The sequence below is a fragment of the Saimiri boliviensis genome, chromosome 2 (assembly GCF_048565385.1).
Source record: "Saimiri boliviensis isolate mSaiBol1 chromosome 2, mSaiBol1.pri, whole genome shotgun sequence".
In the NCBI taxonomy this organism is placed as follows: domain Eukaryota; kingdom Metazoa; phylum Chordata; class Mammalia; order Primates; family Cebidae; genus Saimiri; species Saimiri boliviensis.
Window position 1 is genome coordinate 35,272,305 of NC_133450.1, and position 20,378 is coordinate 35,292,682.

Genomic DNA, 20,378 nt, shown 5'->3' on the forward strand with positions numbered 1-20,378 from the left:
TAAGTTTCAGGATATAAAATCAATATACAGAAAGTTAGCAGCATTCCTGTACATCAGTAATGTTCAAGCTCAGAGCCAAATCAAGAATACAATCCCATGTACAATAGTCACAACAACAAAAAATACCTAGGAGTACAGCAAACTAAGAAAGTGAAATATCTCAACCAGGAGAACCACAAGTAACTGCTGAAAGAAATCAGAGAGAACCCCTCCAAAAACATTCCATGTTCATGGATTAGAATAATCAATATTGTTAAAACAGCCATACTGTGCAAAGAAACCTGCAAATTCAACACTAATCCTATCAAACTACCAAGATCATTCTTCACAGAGTTACAAAAAAAGTTCTAAAATTCACATGGAAACAAAAAGCCAGAAGCATCACATTACCTGACTTCAAACTATACTATAATGCTACAGTAACCCAAATGCCATGGTACTGCCACAAAAATAGACACACAAATCAATGGAACAGCATAGAAAACCCAGAAATAAAGGTGCACACCTACAGTCATCTGATCTTCAAAAGAGTTGAGAAAAATAGGAATGGGGAAAAGACTTCCTAGTCAATACATGGTGCCAGGATAGATAGCTGGCTAGCTATATGCAGATGAATAAAACTAGACCCCTATATTTTACCACATAAAAATATTAACTCAAGGTGAATTAAATACTTAAATGTGGGCCCTCAAACTATAAGAATCCTAGAGAAAAATCTAGGAAATACCATTCTGATGTTGGCCTTGAGAAAGAATTTATGACTAAGTCCTCAAAAGCAATGGGAACAAAAACAAAAACTGATAAACAAAACCTAATTAAAGAGCGTCTGCACAGCAAAAGAAACTATCAGCAGAGCAAACAGACAACCTACAAAACTGAAGAAAATGCTTACAAACTGTGCATCTGACGAAGGTCTAATATCCAGAATCGACAAGGAACTTAAACAATTCAACAAGCAAAAAATAAATAACCCCATTAAAAAATGGGCAAAATACATGAACAGACCATTCCCCAAAGAAGACAAACAAGTAGCCAACAAACATATAAAAAAATGCTCAACATTACTAACCATCAGAGAAACGCAAATCAAAGCCACAATGAGATACCATCTTACGCCAGTCAGAATGGCTTTATTAAAAAGTTAAAAACAGATGCTGTTGAGGCTGTGGAGAAAAGAAATTGTTCTACCAAAAAAAATAAACACACACACACACACACACCAAAACCACACACACGTATCTGTATGTTCACTGCAGCACTATTCACAGTAGTAAAGATACGGAATCAACCTAGGTGCCCATCAATGGTGGACTGGATAAAGAAAATGTGGTATATACACAGCCATAAAAAAGAATGAAATCATATCCTTTGCAGCAACTTGGATGCAGCTGGAGGCTATTATCCTAAATGAATTAACATAGGAAGAGAAAACCAAATATTGCATGTTCTTGCTTACAAGCACAGGGTACCCATGGACATAAAGATAAGAAGAACAGACACTGGGAACTAGATAGGGAAGAGAAGAATGGGTGAAAGGGTTTAAAACAATACCTATGGAGTAGTACGCTTACTACCTGGGTGATAGGATTATTCATAATTCAAACTTCAGCATCTCATAACATACCCATGTATCAAACCTGAACATATGTTCCTGAATCTAAAATAAAAGTTGAAATTGTATTTTTAAAATTGCAAACTTATCTCAAAGAGATATCTGCACTCCCATGTTCATTGTAGCATTATATACAATAGCCAAAATATGGAAACAATCTAAAGGTGTATCAACAAAGAAATGGATAAAGAAAATGTGGTATAGACATACAATGGAATATTTTTCAATCTTAAAAGACAAGAAAATCCCGCCATATGCAACAAGGATGAACCTGGGGGACATTATGCTAAATGACATAAGTCAGTCATAGAAAAACAAATATTGTATGAGTCCACTTATGAAGTATCTAAAATAGTCCAAAAGATAGAAACAGAATAGAATGATGATTTCCAGTGATTGTGAGAAGCGGAAAATGGGGAGTTCCGTTTCAAAGGATCTACCATTACTGTTGCAATGTGACTAAGTTCCAGACATCTGCTGCATGACAGTGTGTGTGCATACAGTTAATATGACATGGTGTTCTTATACTATTTGTCAAGAGGATAGATCTCATGTTAAATGATCTTGCCACAAAAAATAAAAATTAAAAAAAATTAAAAATGCAAAAAAACTGGAAGAGTTACAAGAGGATTGTGTCTGTGGTTAGAGTACATGCAAAGGACTGCTATAACAGTCTCTAGAAGATTTATTACTAAAGATTTTAAGCTTTTAATTAAAATCTTAATTTTAAGATTTTAATGCATACTATCTTAGTTCATTTTGTGATGCTGTAACTGAATACCATAGACTGGGTAATTTATAATAAACATAAAATTTATTTCTCATAGTCCTATATGCGGGAAAGTCCAAGATTGAGAGGCCATCACATTGCCAGGGCCTTTCTGCTACATTATCCCATGATGGAAGGGCAAAAGGAGGGTGAAAGAGACAAAAGGGGGCCAAACTCATCTTTTCATAAGGAACTCACTCCCATGATAATAAACTCACTTTCACAATAATGGCATTAATCCATTCATGACGGATGAGCTCTTATGACCTAAATCAATTCTTAAAGGTCCTACCTCTTAATACTATCACAATAGCCATTAAGTTTCCAACACATGTATTTTTTGGGACACATTCAAACCATAGCATTCTGGCCCTGGTCCCCAAAATTCATGTCCTTCTCACATATAAATACATTTATTCCATCCCAATAGCCCCAAAGTGTTAACTCATTCTAGCACCAACTTAAAATTCGAAACTCCAGAGTCTTACCTAAATCATATATGAGTGAGACTCAAGGCATGATTCATCCTGAAGCAAATTCCCCTTTGGTTGTGAGCCTATAAAATTAAACAAGTTATGTTCCTCCAAAATACAATGATAGGACAGGCATAGGATAGACATTCCCATTCCAAAAGGGAGAAATAAAAAGGAAGATGGAGTAGCTGATCCCAAGTTAGTCCAAAATCCAACAGGGAAAACAACCTGAAATCTTAAGGCTCCAAAATAACCTCCTTTTACTGTTTCCACTTTCTGTATACACTAGGGAAAGGGTTGCACCCAGAAGACCTTGGGCAGCTCCAATCCCATGGCTTTGCTAGTCTCAGACCTCACAGCAGCTCTTATGATTAGTCTTGCTCCTGCAGCTGTCCCAGGCTGGGGCTGCACATTGGTCGCTCTACAGTTCTAGAGTCTCAGGTGGCTCTGCCATGACAGCTATACTAGGTGTAGAGGAGACTCTTTGTGGTGGCTCCAACCCCACAGTTCCAGTGAGCATTGCCATAGTTGGGGGTCTCTGCCATGGCTCTGCCCCTGTGATAAGTTTCTGCCTGGGTGCCCAGGCTATCCAACATATTCTTTGAAATCTCGGTGGAGGCCACCATGGCCTAAGTGCTCATACATTCTGCATGCCTGCAGAATTAGCACCATGTGGGAACCACCAAGCCTTACCACTTATATCCTCCAGAGTGGCAGCATGAGTCACATGTGGGCCTGCTTGAGCTATGACTGAGTGGCAGAAAAATGCTCCTCCGGGGATGTAGAAGGCAGAGTACTGAGGTGGCACTGGAAAGTCAGCCTGTGGATGGTACCCTGGGTCTGTCCCCGGAAACCATCTGCCCTCCTAAAGCTCTGGGTTTGTGATGGGAGGGGTAGCCTCAAAAAATCTCTAAAATCCCTTCAGGGTCATTCTCCCATTGTCTGGATGAATAGCATCTGGCTTTCCTCTATTCATACTAATCTCCTTATCAAATGGTTGCTTAGCCATACATTTCCTCTCCAGAAAATGCTGTTTCTTTCTCTACCACACAACCAGGCTAAAAATCCTTCAGATCCTTTTTAATTATAAATCCCATCTTTATTTTTCTCTTCTCTCATTTAACTGCATGCAGTTAAAATAAGCCACACAGGTTCTTTGATGTTTTGCTTAAAAATTTCTTCTCCCAGATATCCTAGTTCATTGCTCTTAAATTCTGATTTTTGCAAGGCCTCAGGCATGGATGCAATTCAGCCAAGTTGTTTGCCACTTCATCATAATCATGGCCTTCACTCCAGTTTCCAATAAGGGATAGTCATCTTTTCTGAGACCTCATCAGAATGGCCTTTACTGTCTCTATTTCTACCAACATTCTGATCACAATCACTTATGTAATCTCTAAGAAGTTTCCAATTCTCTTCTTCTGAGTCCTCCTCAGAATTGGTTAATGCTCCTATATTTATAGCAATCTAGGCTTTTGTTACTGCTACTCCAAATTCTTCCAGCCTTTACCCATCACCCAATACCAAAGCCACTTCTGCCTTTTTTTTTTTTCTTTTTTTTTTTTTGCGATGGAGTCTCGCTCTGTTGCCCAGGCTGGAGTGCAGTGGCATGATCTCAGCTCACTCCACCTCCTGAGTTCAAGTGGTTCTCTGCCTTAGTCTCCTGAGTAGCTGGGATTACAGGTCCCTGCCACCATGCCTGGCTAATGATTTTATCTGGCTAATGATTGTATTTTTAGTAGAGACAGAGTTTCACCATCTTGGCCAAGTTGGTCTTGAACTCCTGATCTCATGATCCACCCTCCTTGGCCTCCCAAAGTGTTGGGATTACAGGCGTAATCCACTACACCTGGCCCACTTCCATATTTTCAGGTATTTATTATAACAACCACCCCACTCCTTGTACCAATTTTCTGTCTTAATCCATTTTGTGCTGCTATAATGGAATACCACAGACTAGATAATTTATAATAAACATAAATTTATTCTTTACATTTCTAGAGGCTGAGAAGTCCAAAATCAAGGGCCAGCATCTAATGAGGGTCTTCTTGCTGCATCATTGCACGGTAGAAGGGCAAAAAGAAGGTGACAAAGAGAGAAAAGGGGGCTGAACTTTTCTTATAAAGAACCTACTCCTGAAATAACAAATTTACTTCTCGATAATGACATTAATTCATTCATGATGGCAGAGCCCTCATAGGCTGATCACCTCTCAAAGGTCCTACCTTTTAATAGTTTACAGTGGCCATTAAGTAAACTACTACTTAACATATGCTTTTTTGGGGACACATTCAAACCACAGCATATACCTTTTCATGAGGAAAAATATTAGATTATTAGGATATGAAAAACAGTGACCAAGGTGTCATAGTGACTGCTATGGTAGTTACTCATCCAGCTGATCTCAGTGGGTTTTCTTTGAAAATACTTGGCCTTTGAACAACCACAACATGTAACAAGATTCCCTACACAGAGGGGTCTTAGAGACTATTGTTTAATTCAAACTGAGATTATAGGTATAGTCAGGTGCTATGGCTCATGCCTGTAATCTCAGCCCTTTGGGTGACCAAGGTAGGAGAATTGCTTGAAGCCAGGAGTTCAAGCCCAGCCTGGGCAACACAGTAAGACCCTGTCTCTACATAAAATTTAAGAATTAGCCAGGTGTAGTGATATGTGCCTGTAGTCTCAGCTACTTGGGAGGCTGAGGTGGAAGAATTGCTTGAGCTCAAGACTTAAGGCTTCAGTGAGCTATGACCATGCCATTGCACTGTAGCCTGGGCAGCACAGCAAGACCCTGTCTCTAAGTAAAAAAAGAGATTACAGTGGTTCCTGAGAAGGACTGGCCTCCTCAAGTCAATGGGATCAAATGCTGACACAGTCAGAAGAGCCAGTTACAAGGATCTTGGAGTCAAGGGATTCTTTGAGCAAATCTACATGAGAAAAGCAGAGATGAGAAAGCATGGTATAAAAAGGAAAAGCTAGTGTCAGAATGGAGTCACAAGTAGGAAATAGAGATCAGTCACAAAGAGGAACCTAACATTTCAAGGCAGGTCAGGATGGAACAGTGTATCTGGAGAGAAAACTGTATAAATAGTTACAAATAAGAGAGAACAGCTTGGCATAGGCACAGCTTTTGAAGGGTCAGAAGCCATGCTGGATCTTTATAATAAAATCTTTTTATTATCAAGAGGCACCAGTAAAAACAAAACAAAACAAACAAAATAACAACAACAATCAAAAAAAAAAAAAAAAAACCACAAAACATAGTACTGCTAGAGAGTTTTCCCATTTTATTAGACATTGAATCTTCATTAGGATGCTGGGATAATACTTTCAGAGAAGAATAGACAACTGAGAAAGGATTTAAAGATAAACTGTGAAGTGGATTACTGTATGGAAAAGTGACTTTGCAAGGAAAAAATGAAGAAATAGATATCATTTAAATGTCATTCTGTATCACCCATGAGGGAAGGGATGTATCTACGGGATGCACCACTATGCCTCCCGGGCCCTTAAGTTCTCACTGGAGGAGAGAGATGAACACAGGTCCGTCCCCACTATGGGCAAGATGCCACAGAGACCTCTCTTTCTTCTTTGACAATAAATGCCAGAACACTGAAATCAAATGCAGAACACAGAAAAGGTGCTTGCTGGAAAGGCCAGTACTTGGAACAGAGAGCAAGGGCCAGAACTTCCCCTGACTGAATGGTGAGATTCAGAAGACCATGTCCTGTAGAGCTCATTCTTCCTCAAATGTGTTCAGTTGCCACACAGAGCTACACAGTTATAAGAAATAACGAATCATTACTTAATAACTGAGATGGAAATAGTTCTCCCAAGGCAATGGATCATTCCACTCTTTGAAGGAAGTATTCCACTCAGTATAAGCACTGAAGGTGACCACACCACACGGGTTGAAAAAAATTTTTTCTGCCATTAATTCCAAGTAACGTGCATGAATAATCTTAGATGAACATGGTATTCGTTGTAGAGTCAAGGTTAAGAACTTAGGGATGTAAGAGAGTGCATGTACGTGATGGGGAGGTAGAGGCAAAGGAAAAGGGAAGTTCTGGCTTTGCCCTTACAAGCCATGTGATTTAGAGTAAAACTTTAAAACTCCATAAACTTCAGGGTACTCCAACTATCAAGTGTATCTAGTAGTACCCACCTCACAGAGTTGTCGTGAGGCTTGAAAAAGAAAATGCCCACAAAGCACTTGGCAGAATAACTGGCCCAAAGTAGACTCTCAATAAATGGATGAATAGACTCAGCAAAGCAACCAGAGAGACAGGGCTGCGGGGGCTTTGGGTGGATTGTCTTCAGTCCCTCCCAGATATACCAGGTGCCTCCGCTCTGATTTTCTAAGGTTTGTAAAGATGTGCCTCTTTCTGGAGTTTGACTCTCAGAGAATTCTGTTGGAGAATCACAGATCATAATCCCAGCTCGATCTTTCATTGCCAAATCTGAATTGAAGATTCAGAAAATGGGCCGTGTGATACAACCATGGCAGCTTGGCTTTCCAAAGTGTTCTCAAAATCACAGTCCCTTCGGTAACAGTAAAATGAGAGTCCAACAGTCAAGCACACACAGTTTTTGTCTGAGAGGCAAGAACTCTTAAGTTCTGCCAAGGTAAGAAGAGGACCTTCCAGAAAGAGATCCTCAGCTAAAAAAAAAAACAACAAAAAACCCCTCTGCTTCAAGCATTCTAAGACAGTTGCCAGGAGCCACTGGCTGATCTAGGGAAGCTTGGTGGCAGGGAGGGGACAAGAAGGTGAAGGTTAAGGGAAGGAAGGAGTGACTATGTCAGCTTTGCAGTAACTAAAAATTCCAAATTATTTAGAGTGGCAGAAATCAGAAAAGCTCAATGATTTATATTACATTTGAAAATTAATCATCCATCAGATAATGTGTAGCATATCATAAAATGTTATGGTAACACAATCGGACTAACATAAATTCAAACAGAATGTTAGAGACTTATTTGATTCATTTCTCCTGAAACCTCCATAATGTAAGCCTTTTGTCTGCTTCCATTCCAACACCCCTAATTTTAGAAGCTATTAAGAATTTGGAAGGGCCTGAGGCTCCCCACTCTATTCACTGCACCCATCAGTGACATCAAGAAAGGACTTGAAATACAAACCAGCATTGTATCATGCTGTGTACCTCACAGCCACAACTACCCTAGCAGAGAAGCAGAGGCCACAGGCCCAGGTGGGGCAGCACCTCACAGCAGGGATACTCCCCCAGCAACAGCAGCCAGATCACTAGTGCTCCAAGCTGGACCTGCGTTGGCCACATGTGTGACAAGCTTTCAAATCACACACACAGGAAGAGGAAGGGGCATTTCAGAATCACAGGCATATGCCAGGAGTATTTCTAAGTCAAATAACGCCTACAGCAAGAGAAAAAAAGCAAGAAGCAGCCCATCATCTCCTTGCTTTCATGTTCCTGCCCCAGAGTGGGTGGAGTTATTCTAATATGTAACTCAGTAAGTTTTACAGGTAAACCAAATGACACTCTAGGTCTAGTCGTGTTGGGAAAAAGAAAGGAAGATAATAAGGACCATTTGTTGCAACCCAGCAGAATCATCACTAAGTCAGGGCTGTATTCCCAGGAGGTTAAGCATTCTAAGTCACTGAGACAGGAGGTCAGAACAAGATACAGGTCACAAAGACCTTGCTGATAAAGCAGGCTGCAGTAAAGAAGTTGGCCAAGGCCCACAAAATCCAAGATGAACGTGATCTCTGGTGTCCTCACTGCTCATTATACACTAATTATAATGCATTAGCATGTTAAAAGACACTCCCACCAATGCCATGGCAGTTTACAAATGCCATGGCAACATCAGGAAGTTACCGTATACGGTCTAAAAAGGGGAAGAACCCCCAGTTCTGGGAACTGCCCACCTCTTTACACGAAAACTAATTAAATAATACACCTCTTATTTAGCATATAATAAAAAAATAATCATAAAAATGGCGAACCAGCCCCTTGAGGTTGCTCTGCCATGGAGTAGCCATACTTTATTCCTTTACTTTCTTAATAAACTTGCTTTTACTTTATTCTGTGGACTCACCCTGAATTCTTTCTTGCTTGAGTTCCAAGAACCCTCTCTTGGGGTCTGGATTGGGATCCCTTTTCGATAACACAACCACCACCTTAGATCTCAGAGAACATGGTACAGGAAACAGAACTGAGGGTCTGGAACCATACAAACTTGGTTTCAAATACTGATGCTATCACTGAACACAAGTTATGTGTTATTAGCTAAGTTCCTCTATTTGTAAAAATAGAGATGATCAGATCTATGCTGAAGGATTATGGGAGGAATGGATAGAAACAAAGTAACGAGGGTAAAAAATGATGCCTGCCAACTCATAGGTACTCAGTAAAGGCTAACTCCCTTTCATCACTAGAAAATAAAGAGGGGAGTTTAAATTAGTATCACCTGGTGCACAGGAACCAAGGAAGGGTGCTGTCCATTATCAACTATGGGACCCTGGGATGGCAGGAAATGGGTTCCCACACAGGCTGCTTCCTGCCCTCAGCCTCTCTTCCTCTCTCTGTCCTGCCCTGCTTTTTCAAAATAAAAATTCATTTACTCAAAAACGTGATAACCAAAAAGCTTCTCCCATGCTCACAATATCAGACGTAGTTGGTTCTCCTATTGCACACCTTTAGCCTATGAAGATGGGCACGAGGAAGCCAGGATTTAAGGGGGCTATCCATGAGCACAAAGGCCATCTGTAGGAGAACAGTAGCACAGCTAGCCCCGTGACAAGATGTTGTCTCTAAGGAAAGTCACTTGACTGGGGAGTTCATGCTCACTGTGAAGTTCAACTTGGAAAAACTCATATATTCACATTTGGGTTCAAGAATTTAAAAGATGATTTTTATCTTGTAATTCAATGCATGTGGGGGAGATGGTGCTTACCTTTTTTTTTTCTTTTCCTGCAGAGTTCTTTAGGATCTTTTTATGAACCACTGTAAGTCATGGGAGACATAAATATATCACCTGCAAACCCAATAATTTGATTGGGTTTGGAGACTTTTTTGCCTACAGTCTTTCTACTAAAAGTTACCAGAGTAAAGTGAAAATAGCAACAAATTCAGAATTGAAAGAATTGGATTTCTGCTATTTCCTAGTTGCGTAACCCTGAATAAATCACTGAATCTCAATTGCTTACCCCCATCTGTCAAACAAAGGGGTTAGAATGGAGTAGGAGACTGAAGATCACCTATGTAGGAATCATCTGAAGAGCTTGCTAAAAATTGCAGATTCTAGGCTTGGCCTGAATCCAGCACTGGGGATGGGGCCTGGGATATTCGTTGTTCACAAATACCTGGGATTTTTATATTCACTGTACTTGGGACTCACTGGAGAAGATGATCTCTAGACTGTATCTCAGATGGGCACTGTCATATTCTAAATGCTTTTTGTTCTAGTGAAAGTGCTGATTCATTTGTAAACCAGTTCATAGTTTAGGCAGGTATTGAACCCTTCTTTCCTTTTCAGTTTCCCTAGCCAATGAGGTTGCCCATTTTCTTGTCACTCACAGCTAACCAACTAAGGCTAAAATACAACATCCTGTCCAATCTTCATTCTCAAATGAGCAAAATAAATTTCAAGGTCCTTGACTCTCAGGCCAGCACCTTGTCCAAGAGATCTCATAGCTGTTTCCGATATTGTTTCCCAGCTGAAAATATTTTCCTTCCCAAGCCAGACAACAGAGTCTTCAATTTGGTTCCAAAGCCCTGTGTCTCTTCTGCTTCCTGCAACTGCTCAGATTTCTCTAGAAATCTCTTGCCCAGGTATTTGGCCTAGTTTACTTAGCAAGTTAGAGCAGGGAGGGTCCCTGCACAAAGGGATTTGATACCAGACAAACAGTCTATAAAAATAAAACAAGTCAGAGCTGGAGGAGAACAAGAGATGATAAAATGCTGGTGAAATGAGTGGCTCATTAAAACGTAAACCACCTAGGTGCTCTGTAGGAGGACCGGTCATTTGTCCCGGGATGCTCAGAGCTCATGCTCCTCAAAGAGAGAAGGAAGGACATGTGCTAAGTCTGCCATAAAAATAAATGTTTTCAGTTTAAATACATTAATACATGTATTCTTTATTCATAGATAGGTCCTTTCTACTTTTTGAGGTTAAAGTACCTTTACCTTTTTGAAATGGTGGTAACAGTTAACTTTATAACTCTATTCGATTAAAAATAATGTTTAAAACATCATGGTGGTTCTCTCATCCTTATTTTGTTTTTATTTTATTTGCCTCAAAATCTCCTAGGAAAGACTGACTCTCCCCCTCAGCAAAGGTGCATGGTCTACCATGGTCAAAGCATGCAAAAGAGGGCCCTCCACCTGCAGTGTGGGAGCCATTGTACCTATTTTCAACTGGCAATTTCCAATGGAACCCTCTTAAAAGAAAGTTCTCTCTACTTGAGCTCATTCAGAAATAGTGATTTCTTGGATACACTGACTATTTTCAAAGGAAACCCCATGGGTTTGCTTGTTTGTTTGTTTGCAGGTGGTAGGAAAGGTACAGGTATTCTTATCTCGAATGTGGAGATGGAAGTAGGAGATGTCCACTTGGGTATCTGTGTTGTCCTTTCTCAGTCCCTGCACTGCGAGTACCAGCTTACTAATCATTCACTGGGACTGCACACTTTCAGTAGGATCTCCTCAGATTTTAATACATTCGCCTAGTGCCCTGAAAAAGGGGATCATTTTAAAGTCACCATTCTGGGTTCCCCTTTTATTCATTTCCCCAGTCCACTCAATACCTGCTAGAGCACGTCTATTGGAAGAATGTGGGCAGGGGCGTGGATTTCACACTTGAGCAGCTCTGGAAAGCGAGGGAACGTTTATACCCAAGGCAATGTACTTGACTAGATTTTATGTTCCCTTTGCTATTTCTGCAGATATTTATGCTTAAAAAGGGTTTTTACCGACCCCTAAAGCACAGTCAAACTTCTCTGGTGGGATCTAGTCACACACACACACTCACGTAATTCTCCTTGCCTAAAAACAGCCGATGAGCTGGAGTAGAAAACAAGAGAACAAGTACAATGACCTGGAACCATGCCACCAAGGAGAGGGGTACCGAGAGTCAGCTCGGCTGCAGAGATCCTCGCCCAGGTGGCACTAAAGGAACTGAGAGGCAGACACTCAGATAGAACAACAAAGTGGGTCTACCTGAGGGGCCAGCAGCCTTCCAAGCTGAGAGCCTCAGGGGGAAGACAGCATTCCAGGCTGAAGGCCTCGAGCAGACACTGATCCACACATTTATTATCTTTGAACAGGTGATCATTATTAACAAACAGATGTTCCATATTTTCTCATAACACAAAATATGCCAAGTAGGTAGCTGATGCCTGCTTACCACTGATCACAGAAAAACTAAAAAGTACTCTCCACAAGGGAGCCACAGGGGCAGGGCCAGATATCTTAAAGAATTGTTTTATCTGGTATATGACATTTATACATTGTCCCGCCACTTTGGAATGCCCCAAGTAGTTTTCTACTTGCGGGGGTTGGGAGGGGGATGCAGCTAGGTTTTCCCGGCCATTGTTCTTCCTAGCAAATAATGTATTTTATCATATACTCGGTATTTCTCAATATTTACAAACTGAACATTTCTCAACAGAGGATTTCCTTTTGAGTTAGGGCAACTAAGCCTGAATCCTTCTTTGGAGGAATCTAAAAGTAGGGAGATATACAACTATGACTTACATCAGGTAAAACATCATCCTCAATATCTTTCTTTGGGTGAATATGAATGTAAGCCTGACATGCTGCCCCAAATCTACCCTTCAGCTTATCTGAGGAAAAAAATGTACCAACTTTTCTTTAGTTATTCAGTCTTTCATTAAGCCTGTCTAACCAGAGAGAAAAGTTAAGACTTGTAGAAGACAGCAACAAAGATTTCCTACCCTCCGACTGAAGTCCTCATGCTGTCTGGTCCCTGAAAGCAGCTGCAGAATCCTTTGCTCCCTCAGCCTGGGTCTGTGTTTAGGGCTCTGGCTTACTTACACAAAGGCTATCCCATAAGATTCCAATGGAAGCCTGACTCCCATCCTCCCATAGACTCCAGCAGGCTGGTCTTCAAGAAGTATTCCTATATTCAGTATTTCTATTTAGGTATCTGCTTATAATTCTCAAGGTTTGATGCTAACCCTTTAAACCGACAATTACTAACATTTTAAAGGAATGGTTAAACTGTAAAACTCAATTTCTATGAGGAAGAATGATTTTAAATAAGCAGTCCTTCATCCTTAAGACTGGGTTCATGAATAGCTACAGGAGTATGTTTCTTCTTCTTGATTTCTCTCTCTTTCAAAATAAATGTATTTACTGGGTAAGTGTCAAGCACTGCCCTTACATTTGAGGGTACACAGATAAATTCAGTCATAAACCTCAAGGGGCTCATAATTCAGGGCTCAGAAGTATAAGAAGAGAGACAAGGGCCAGGTGCAAGTGTGGGCCAGAGGGAAGAGGGATGGATCACCGCTGGTGTCAGGGAAGTCTTCGAAGTGATGATATTTGAGTCTTTGAAAATATAAAATGGACACTGAGAATCCCATCACCAGAAAGGAAATACTGAATACTACCAAGATGCAAAACAACCTGGGGCTTTGAGAAAAGCCTGTGGATTCAAGCGTGGATCAGCAGCTTGAGTGATATTGGTTCTGTCAACAATTTACTAGGTATTTTAGACTGGTGCCTCAAGTGTCCCATAATTTCAAAGTGCCTCCTAAATAGAAATGAAAATATTATTAGAGAGTTCATTTAAATAAACCTCCTTTATGGAAAAAAAAAATGACCTCTTTCCAATTTGTTGAAATAAGAGAGTCATAATATTTATTTCATCAAGGGGGCGTGAGGCTTAAGTCAGGATTCATTTACTTCATTACTCCTTCCAGGGCACTTGAAAATTTATATAATCCCATTTGTGGTTTGTAAGACCAGACTTCATGAGGATTTGAGGAGAAACTGTATAAATGTGAATGTTTTTGTCGAGCTTTCCATCCTTCTTTCAAGTATAACCAGCCCTCGCTAGACAGCACTTGGATTCCCAAGTTAAGGCCTCGGCCACTCCTCGGCGTGCTCTGCCTCATTAATCGCTAAAGAACCTTCCTTGGTGGCAGGCCCCCACGTCACCTACACTTACTTCATTCACTGTGCTCTTACTGCAAGTCCTGTTTCCATGCCTATGTTTCCTCAAGTAGACTGTGAACAACCACAGGGTACCAACCATCTCTTACCTGTTTTTCTGAATCTCCAGCAAGTAGTTACACAGTGACTAGCAGAGAAGAGGTGATTAAATAAAGTTTGTCAAATGACTAAGAGCTCAAAACCTCTGCTCTTGTTACAAGGCAAAACCTAGCCCGTGCCCTCTGACAATGCAGCCTATCCTCCTGTTCTTCAGCTGCTGCTCACTCCAGCCCTGCACCTCCCCTTTCTGAGTACCTGAATTTTATCTCTTATTTAAGGCAGAGGTTCCCACCCTTGGCTGAACATTAGAATCACATGGGGGCACTTTACAAATCAACACTGATGCTCAGCTCTACTGGTGGAGATTCTGAGTTTACTGGCCAGGCTGGGGCACTGGCGTTGGTATAAATGCTCCTGTAATGAGTCTTAAGTGCAGCCAGGTTTGAGAACCACTTTTTTTCTTTTCTTTTTTTTTTTTTTTTTGAGACAGAGTCTTGCTTTGCTGCCCAGGCTCGAGTGCAGTAGTGCAATCTGGACTCACTGTCATCTTTGCCTCCTGGGTTCAAGCAGTTCTCCTGCCTCCACCTCCTGAGTAGCTGGGACTGCAGGTGGGCACCACCATACCTGGCTTTTTTTTTTTTTTTTTTTTTTTGTATTTTTAGTGGGATGAGGTTTTACCACGTTGGCCAAGCTGGTCTTGAACTCCTGACCTCAAACAATCCACCCGCCTTGGCCTCCCAAAAGTGCTGGGATTATAGGCGTGAGCCACTGTGCCCAGCTGAGAACCACTGATTTTAAGGTAATACTCAAGTGTCACCTTTTCCTGAAAAGACTTAATATGCCTCCGATGATGTTACCTTCCTTTGGATTCAAAGCAGTTACTGTTTTAAGCACTCATTAGACAACCAATCAAACACCGCCTTGTGACAGTACCTCAGTATTAGTTTGTTAGGACCTCGAGGGCAGGAACTACTCTTCTTCTTTATATCCCCATGCCTTCCACAGGGTAGACCAAAATATATTTTTGATGGTTTTAAACAACAACAACAACAAGTAGGCGAGGCCATTTGAATTCTACTCTAAGAACATGTCTTTGGTAAGAATTAAAATGTTGCAAAAAGGGTGGGGCAGGATTGAAGCAGAGTAGGAAAAGAATAAATAAAAGTCAAATGGAAAAAAAGCTAAATTAGTCCAAAAGAAAATGTTTTCCAGCTTCTTAAGAGGGTTTTTCAAACATTGAAGCAGAATAAGCAAGAGAATTAACTTGGCTTGTGCCCTGATAAGGAGATTTCTTTCTTGGTTATAAAATTTTGTAAAGTTTCCAGAGTGTAAAGAAAATGATCAGCCAGGGAGGACTCCTTCTCTCGGACAACACAATTCAGCTCTTGGGTTAATCGGCTTTAAGGTCTGCTCAGCTTGACCTGACCCCCTTCCAGGCTTGTGATCTCAATCTAAGCCTCACATTCAAGAGCCCTGGTGTAGAGCTCAATGTCATAGAAACAGGATGAAACATAATCTTCATCCCATAGCCTGGATCCCTGGGTGTAGTGGCCCCTGCTTGGGCATTGGAAAACCCTAAAACACAAAAAACTATACCTGTTATCTTCTCCAGGTGGCTGGTGTCCCAGAGGTGTCACTACCCTAGAATGATCCAGACATGTTCTGCTACTACGTGGTGTTATAAGAAAGTACTATTTGGTGCAGTTACCTTAAAGATTAGCTTTAAAGTATTGTTTTGTGCACATATCCCAGAAAAGACTTAGCTTCATATGGCTTCTATAGTTTGTTACAAAATAAGGACCACAGGAAAGACTCAGGGAATCACTAAAGCACACCCTCTGCTAAGGCAAGATAAGGTCACCAGACAGAGACATGTTTTTTACATCAAACTTTATTCTAGTTATTAAGTTACAAATTTCACAACTGGTCCCAAAGGGTATGCACATTTCTATAGATTAATTGAATGTATGTTCTTTGCCTGGGTTGGCCATTTTAACACTGGCCATATTTTACATTAATTTTTAATTATTGTTTGATTAACATGATTCCAAGGCATTTAAGTCTACTCCTTATTGATTAGTAATGACAGTAACAAGTTGTCTTTTGTAAATTAAGATAACATGACTGACCCATCTAATGGGATGTGAGTTGATGAACTGTCACTGGTCCACCCACACTCTGCTCCTCATTCTCCTTGCCACATCTGGGCTGCATTTTACCATACTAGCCAAAAGCCAAGAGCCACCAACATCCTTCAGTCACCAAAGAGACATTAAAAAAAAAATAGGTTTGTCTCACCAGCTACTTCCTGTTGACACTGACTGGTTAATTTATTAAAACAAAAGGAAAATAAAAATACGGCTCTGACTTCTTTATTCACTTATAAATTCTAACTGGAATTAGTAAAACTAGGATTTGGGAGCTTTGAATCCATGATACCATATATAATAGATGAAATCATAAATTCCATGTGTAACAGTAAGAATGGCTTCTAAAATCTAAAACCTAAAACAGAGACAAACTACAAGTTTTCAAGGAGTGGGATCTGATTCACAAGGAATTTTGCTTCCTCTGATAAAGTTTATGTAGGCGTGTTTGACAACCCTTAACGATATCCCTGAAAGCTGCAGTACAGCTATTTAACATGATTTACTACCAAAGATCATTAGGTTCTCCAGGAATATTCTGGAATGTATTCCACTAAAAAGAGAAATAATAGCTTCAGAACCTAGGATACCTGACTCATCAGGGAAAAAGTACCATTGAGGCAGTCCAGGGCCTGAAAACTCAAGAATGTTTCCCTGAGCGGAAACACGCAGCTCCATCTTCTCAGGACATGGCTGACTTGACCACCAAGCTGGAATGCTATTTACACAGTCCAAAGCGAACCAAGAAGAACTCGCTGGTCTGTAACCAAGGGCATGTGAAAAATTATATCTAGAACAGGCGATAGCTCATGCCTGTGTTTGATGATTCCTGCTTCCTTGAAAAAGAGCCAGTTTACCTCATGCAGGTAAAGGCAACAACACCTTTTCTGCCATCTCCTCCAGAAAGGATAACCAGTGTGATATTTCATGCCTCTGTATCTAAATAGCCTGGAGGTGATTTATATTTAGCAAGGTGGGCAAATCTGGCTTCTGAATTCTGTCCTCTCCAAAAAATCAAAATAATCACTCGTCTTCTTCTTCTTCCTGCTTTTAGGAGAAACTGTGATTGAATCTGGTCCTACAGTAGGATAAAACTGAGGTTCGACACTCAGAAATTTTGTCTTATGAAACATTTTACCAAAGAGGTCAGACAGTGGTGTCCTTTTCTTTGGAATCAAGAGAGAAGGCTTAAAAGGAGGTAGAAAGTAACCTTTCTGGATGTAAGGGAAGGATTCTCACTGGGACCAGTATAGAAACCATAAATAGGGAACTCTGAGAAAGTGACCAACCATTTGGAGGTCTCTCTAGTATCATTCAGTACTTTACACTATAGGTGTATGCGTTAATGTAAAAGTACCGAGTATCTGCTGAATTGTTTATTCACTTGGCAGCATCTGTCTGGCCTAAGATTTTCAAAGTACACATACTCCAAGAAAAAGCGCCATCATTATTTAATTCATATGCAAATTATCTAGTCCTCAACAAAATACAATCTAAGTGAAATGATCATTTAGAGACAGAGAATTGGATATCCTTAGAAGTGTGGTCCTTGGTCGCGTACAAATATCAGAGAAATGCTTACTCTGTGGGATCAATTCTTATGTTTTTCCTGTGTGTGATTTGTCTCCCCACTTTATTATAACTGTTGTTGAGACAAGCAGAAATGCTGGTATCTTTATGCCTGACTAGTTTGGCTGGCCCAGCACAGACCATGTGGCCAGGATTTTCAGAAGATGCTCAGGTTGCTGTGTACACCTCGTTTCCTGACCTTCACAGTCAGAGAATACTGTCAAAGCACTCACCTGTCTTCTCTCTGAATCAAGGTACTGGAGGATCAGCCGGGTATTCACACAGTGACTCCAGGTATTTCCTAGTGCAGCTGTCACACAGCTGGATCCAGAAGTGCCTGAAATGAAATGGTAAAAGCATGCTTTCAGATGCCCTTTCTTGAGATGGCATTTCACATGAAGTCCAGTCACCACTCATTGCTCAGAGAATACTTGGCAGCTGAGTTCCTTAACACAGAAGTTGATGAAGTAGGAGAATGAATATAAGATGAATATCAGAATAAAAACCAGCATGGGTTTCCTTCAGCCTCAGTGAAAGTAACTACCACTGGGCCAAACAATAACAGAGTTACATCTCAAAAAGAGGTTGCATTGCAAGACAGCTCAGAGCCATTGCTAATAATACATCTAGCCATTCAATATCCAAGGCATAATGCTACTCCACAGAACCAGTTATGAAATAGTCTTAGTTTAATAGAGTTGTTAGACATTTTTAGCTTGACAAGAGTCTCAACTCAATTTTCCTTATCAATATAGAAATAGTGGCATATACATATAAAATTCCCTTGTCCTCCCACCTCCCTCCCCATATACACACACCCAAAAAAAAGGAATCTGGAGATCTCAACATTTCATATGTAATCTGTTTTAGACATCCCTGTTCCAAGAGAAACATTCCTTTACCTTCTAAGACTTTCCTTTAAGGAGGAGGGTCTGAAGTAAACTTTATCTGAGTCCCTAGTCTCCTCCAAGTTGCATCTTACGTCTCCAAAGCTTTACTGACCCTTCTTGATATCACCAGGAGAAAACCTTTCTGCTCCCTACCCCCTTCTTCCCAGTTGAAGGCGAGCCAACAAATCCTGCCGCATAGAAGCCAGCTCCCGCAATCACGTCTAGCACATCCCGAGGCCTCCTCTGAACGCCTACGGCCTGTGCCTGAGGCCACCTCTGTACCCACTTTGGCTGTGGGCCATGACAGGAATCCTAACCTTAGGAGGGCACAGTTGGACATTTACTGTGCCTTGTAGCCTCCAGATAGGATCATTTTTCAATGAGGAGACTACATACAGGTTGGAGTCCACTGAATTAGCCAAAACACAGTAAGGCCTTGAGTGTCTCATCTGTTGCCCCCTTATGACATTATCTGATTTGTATGCCTCAGTTTGGAGTAGGAATGGGTCTTGTTTTCCAGGGCAGACACCTTTCAGGGTGGTCTACTAACTGTACATGGCCTAAAGCACCTGGGTCCAAATGCTACGACAGACAAATGCAGTTCAGTGGTTCTTGGCTGAAGGGTGATTTTATTGGTAAAGTCTAATTCACAGTGTTACTGGCATCTCGAGGGGAGAGGCTGGTGATGCTGCTAACCATTTTATAACGCACAGGACAGCATCCTATAACACCAACAAAAAAATAACCAGCTCAAAATATAACAGTGCTAAAGCTGAAAACCGCTGAGTCAGATAACACCAACCATATATATATATATTTCTTGGTTCAAGCAGGAACAGGAATGAATGAGATGGACATCAATAACCAAGGTCTCAACAAGCCTGGAGATTTCAGATTGAAGGAAATTTTGTGTAAGAAAGAATAAAATTTGGGGTTACGTCAGTTCATCAGGCACATAATTCAAAATATGCACAAATTAATGTGAAAACAAATAATCTAGATTGCTCTGATCTGGCCATATCATTCCCTTACTTAAATGCCTTCAATAGTCCTTCATGCCTGAGATTAAACACTATCTCCTGAACAACGCTCTCTGAGCACTTTGTCAGCTGCCTCTGCATCTCTCTCTGGCTTCACTTCTCTGAGCTCTCTCACTGGATGGTCTCCCATGACCTCCTGACTGCCCTGGCCCCATCCTCCTTGACCTCTTGTCAGCAGTTGATAAAGCTTCTCCCTTCTTTGGCATCTAATCTACTGGCCTCTTCTGCTTCTCCTTTTACCATGTTGATTATTCCTTTCCTTTCTCTGCCTTTGTTTTCTCTTTCTTCTTAGTTGTGGGTCGACCTTAGGGAGTGGGGCGTGACCACATTTTTTTCTTGTGTAATACCAGATGCTTTCAGTGTCCAGGAAAATAACGTACATTAGTAAAGAGGCCAGGTGCTTGCATATTAACATGCAGAAATTATTTACCCCAACTAAGAGAAACAGTCTTTACCATTTTTCTTGAAATTCACAACCCTCTCAGTCTAACATTTTCCCTTTATAGAAATAGATTTACAGAAAAGTATTTTCTACTATAAGAAAACCGACACTGCAAGGGCAATAGCAACTACAGCTGCATTTTAGAAAAGCGGCTCTATTGAGATAATTTACCTATCATACATCCTCCTATTTCAAGTGTCTAGTTCAGTGGCTTTT

At 40.8% G+C, this 20,378-nt stretch overlaps 1 protein-coding gene across 6 annotated transcripts in view; it reads right to left on the reverse strand.

The window, feature by feature from the left end:
* Positions 1-20,378, reverse strand: part of RAD51B (RAD51 paralog B) — a 747,205-nt gene that overhangs the window by 142,261 nt on the left and 584,566 nt on the right. For all 6 annotated transcript variants that reach the window (XR_012516148.1, XR_012516149.1, XR_012516151.1 and 3 more), the window contains one exon: positions 18,024-18,127. Coding sequence is in view for 1 of the 6 variants with exons in the window: in XM_003924464.3 (XP_003924513.1) it covers positions 18,024-18,127 (104 nt within the window). In the remaining 5 variants the exon portion in view is untranslated. The remainder of the gene's footprint in view (positions 1-18,023; positions 18,128-20,378) is intronic.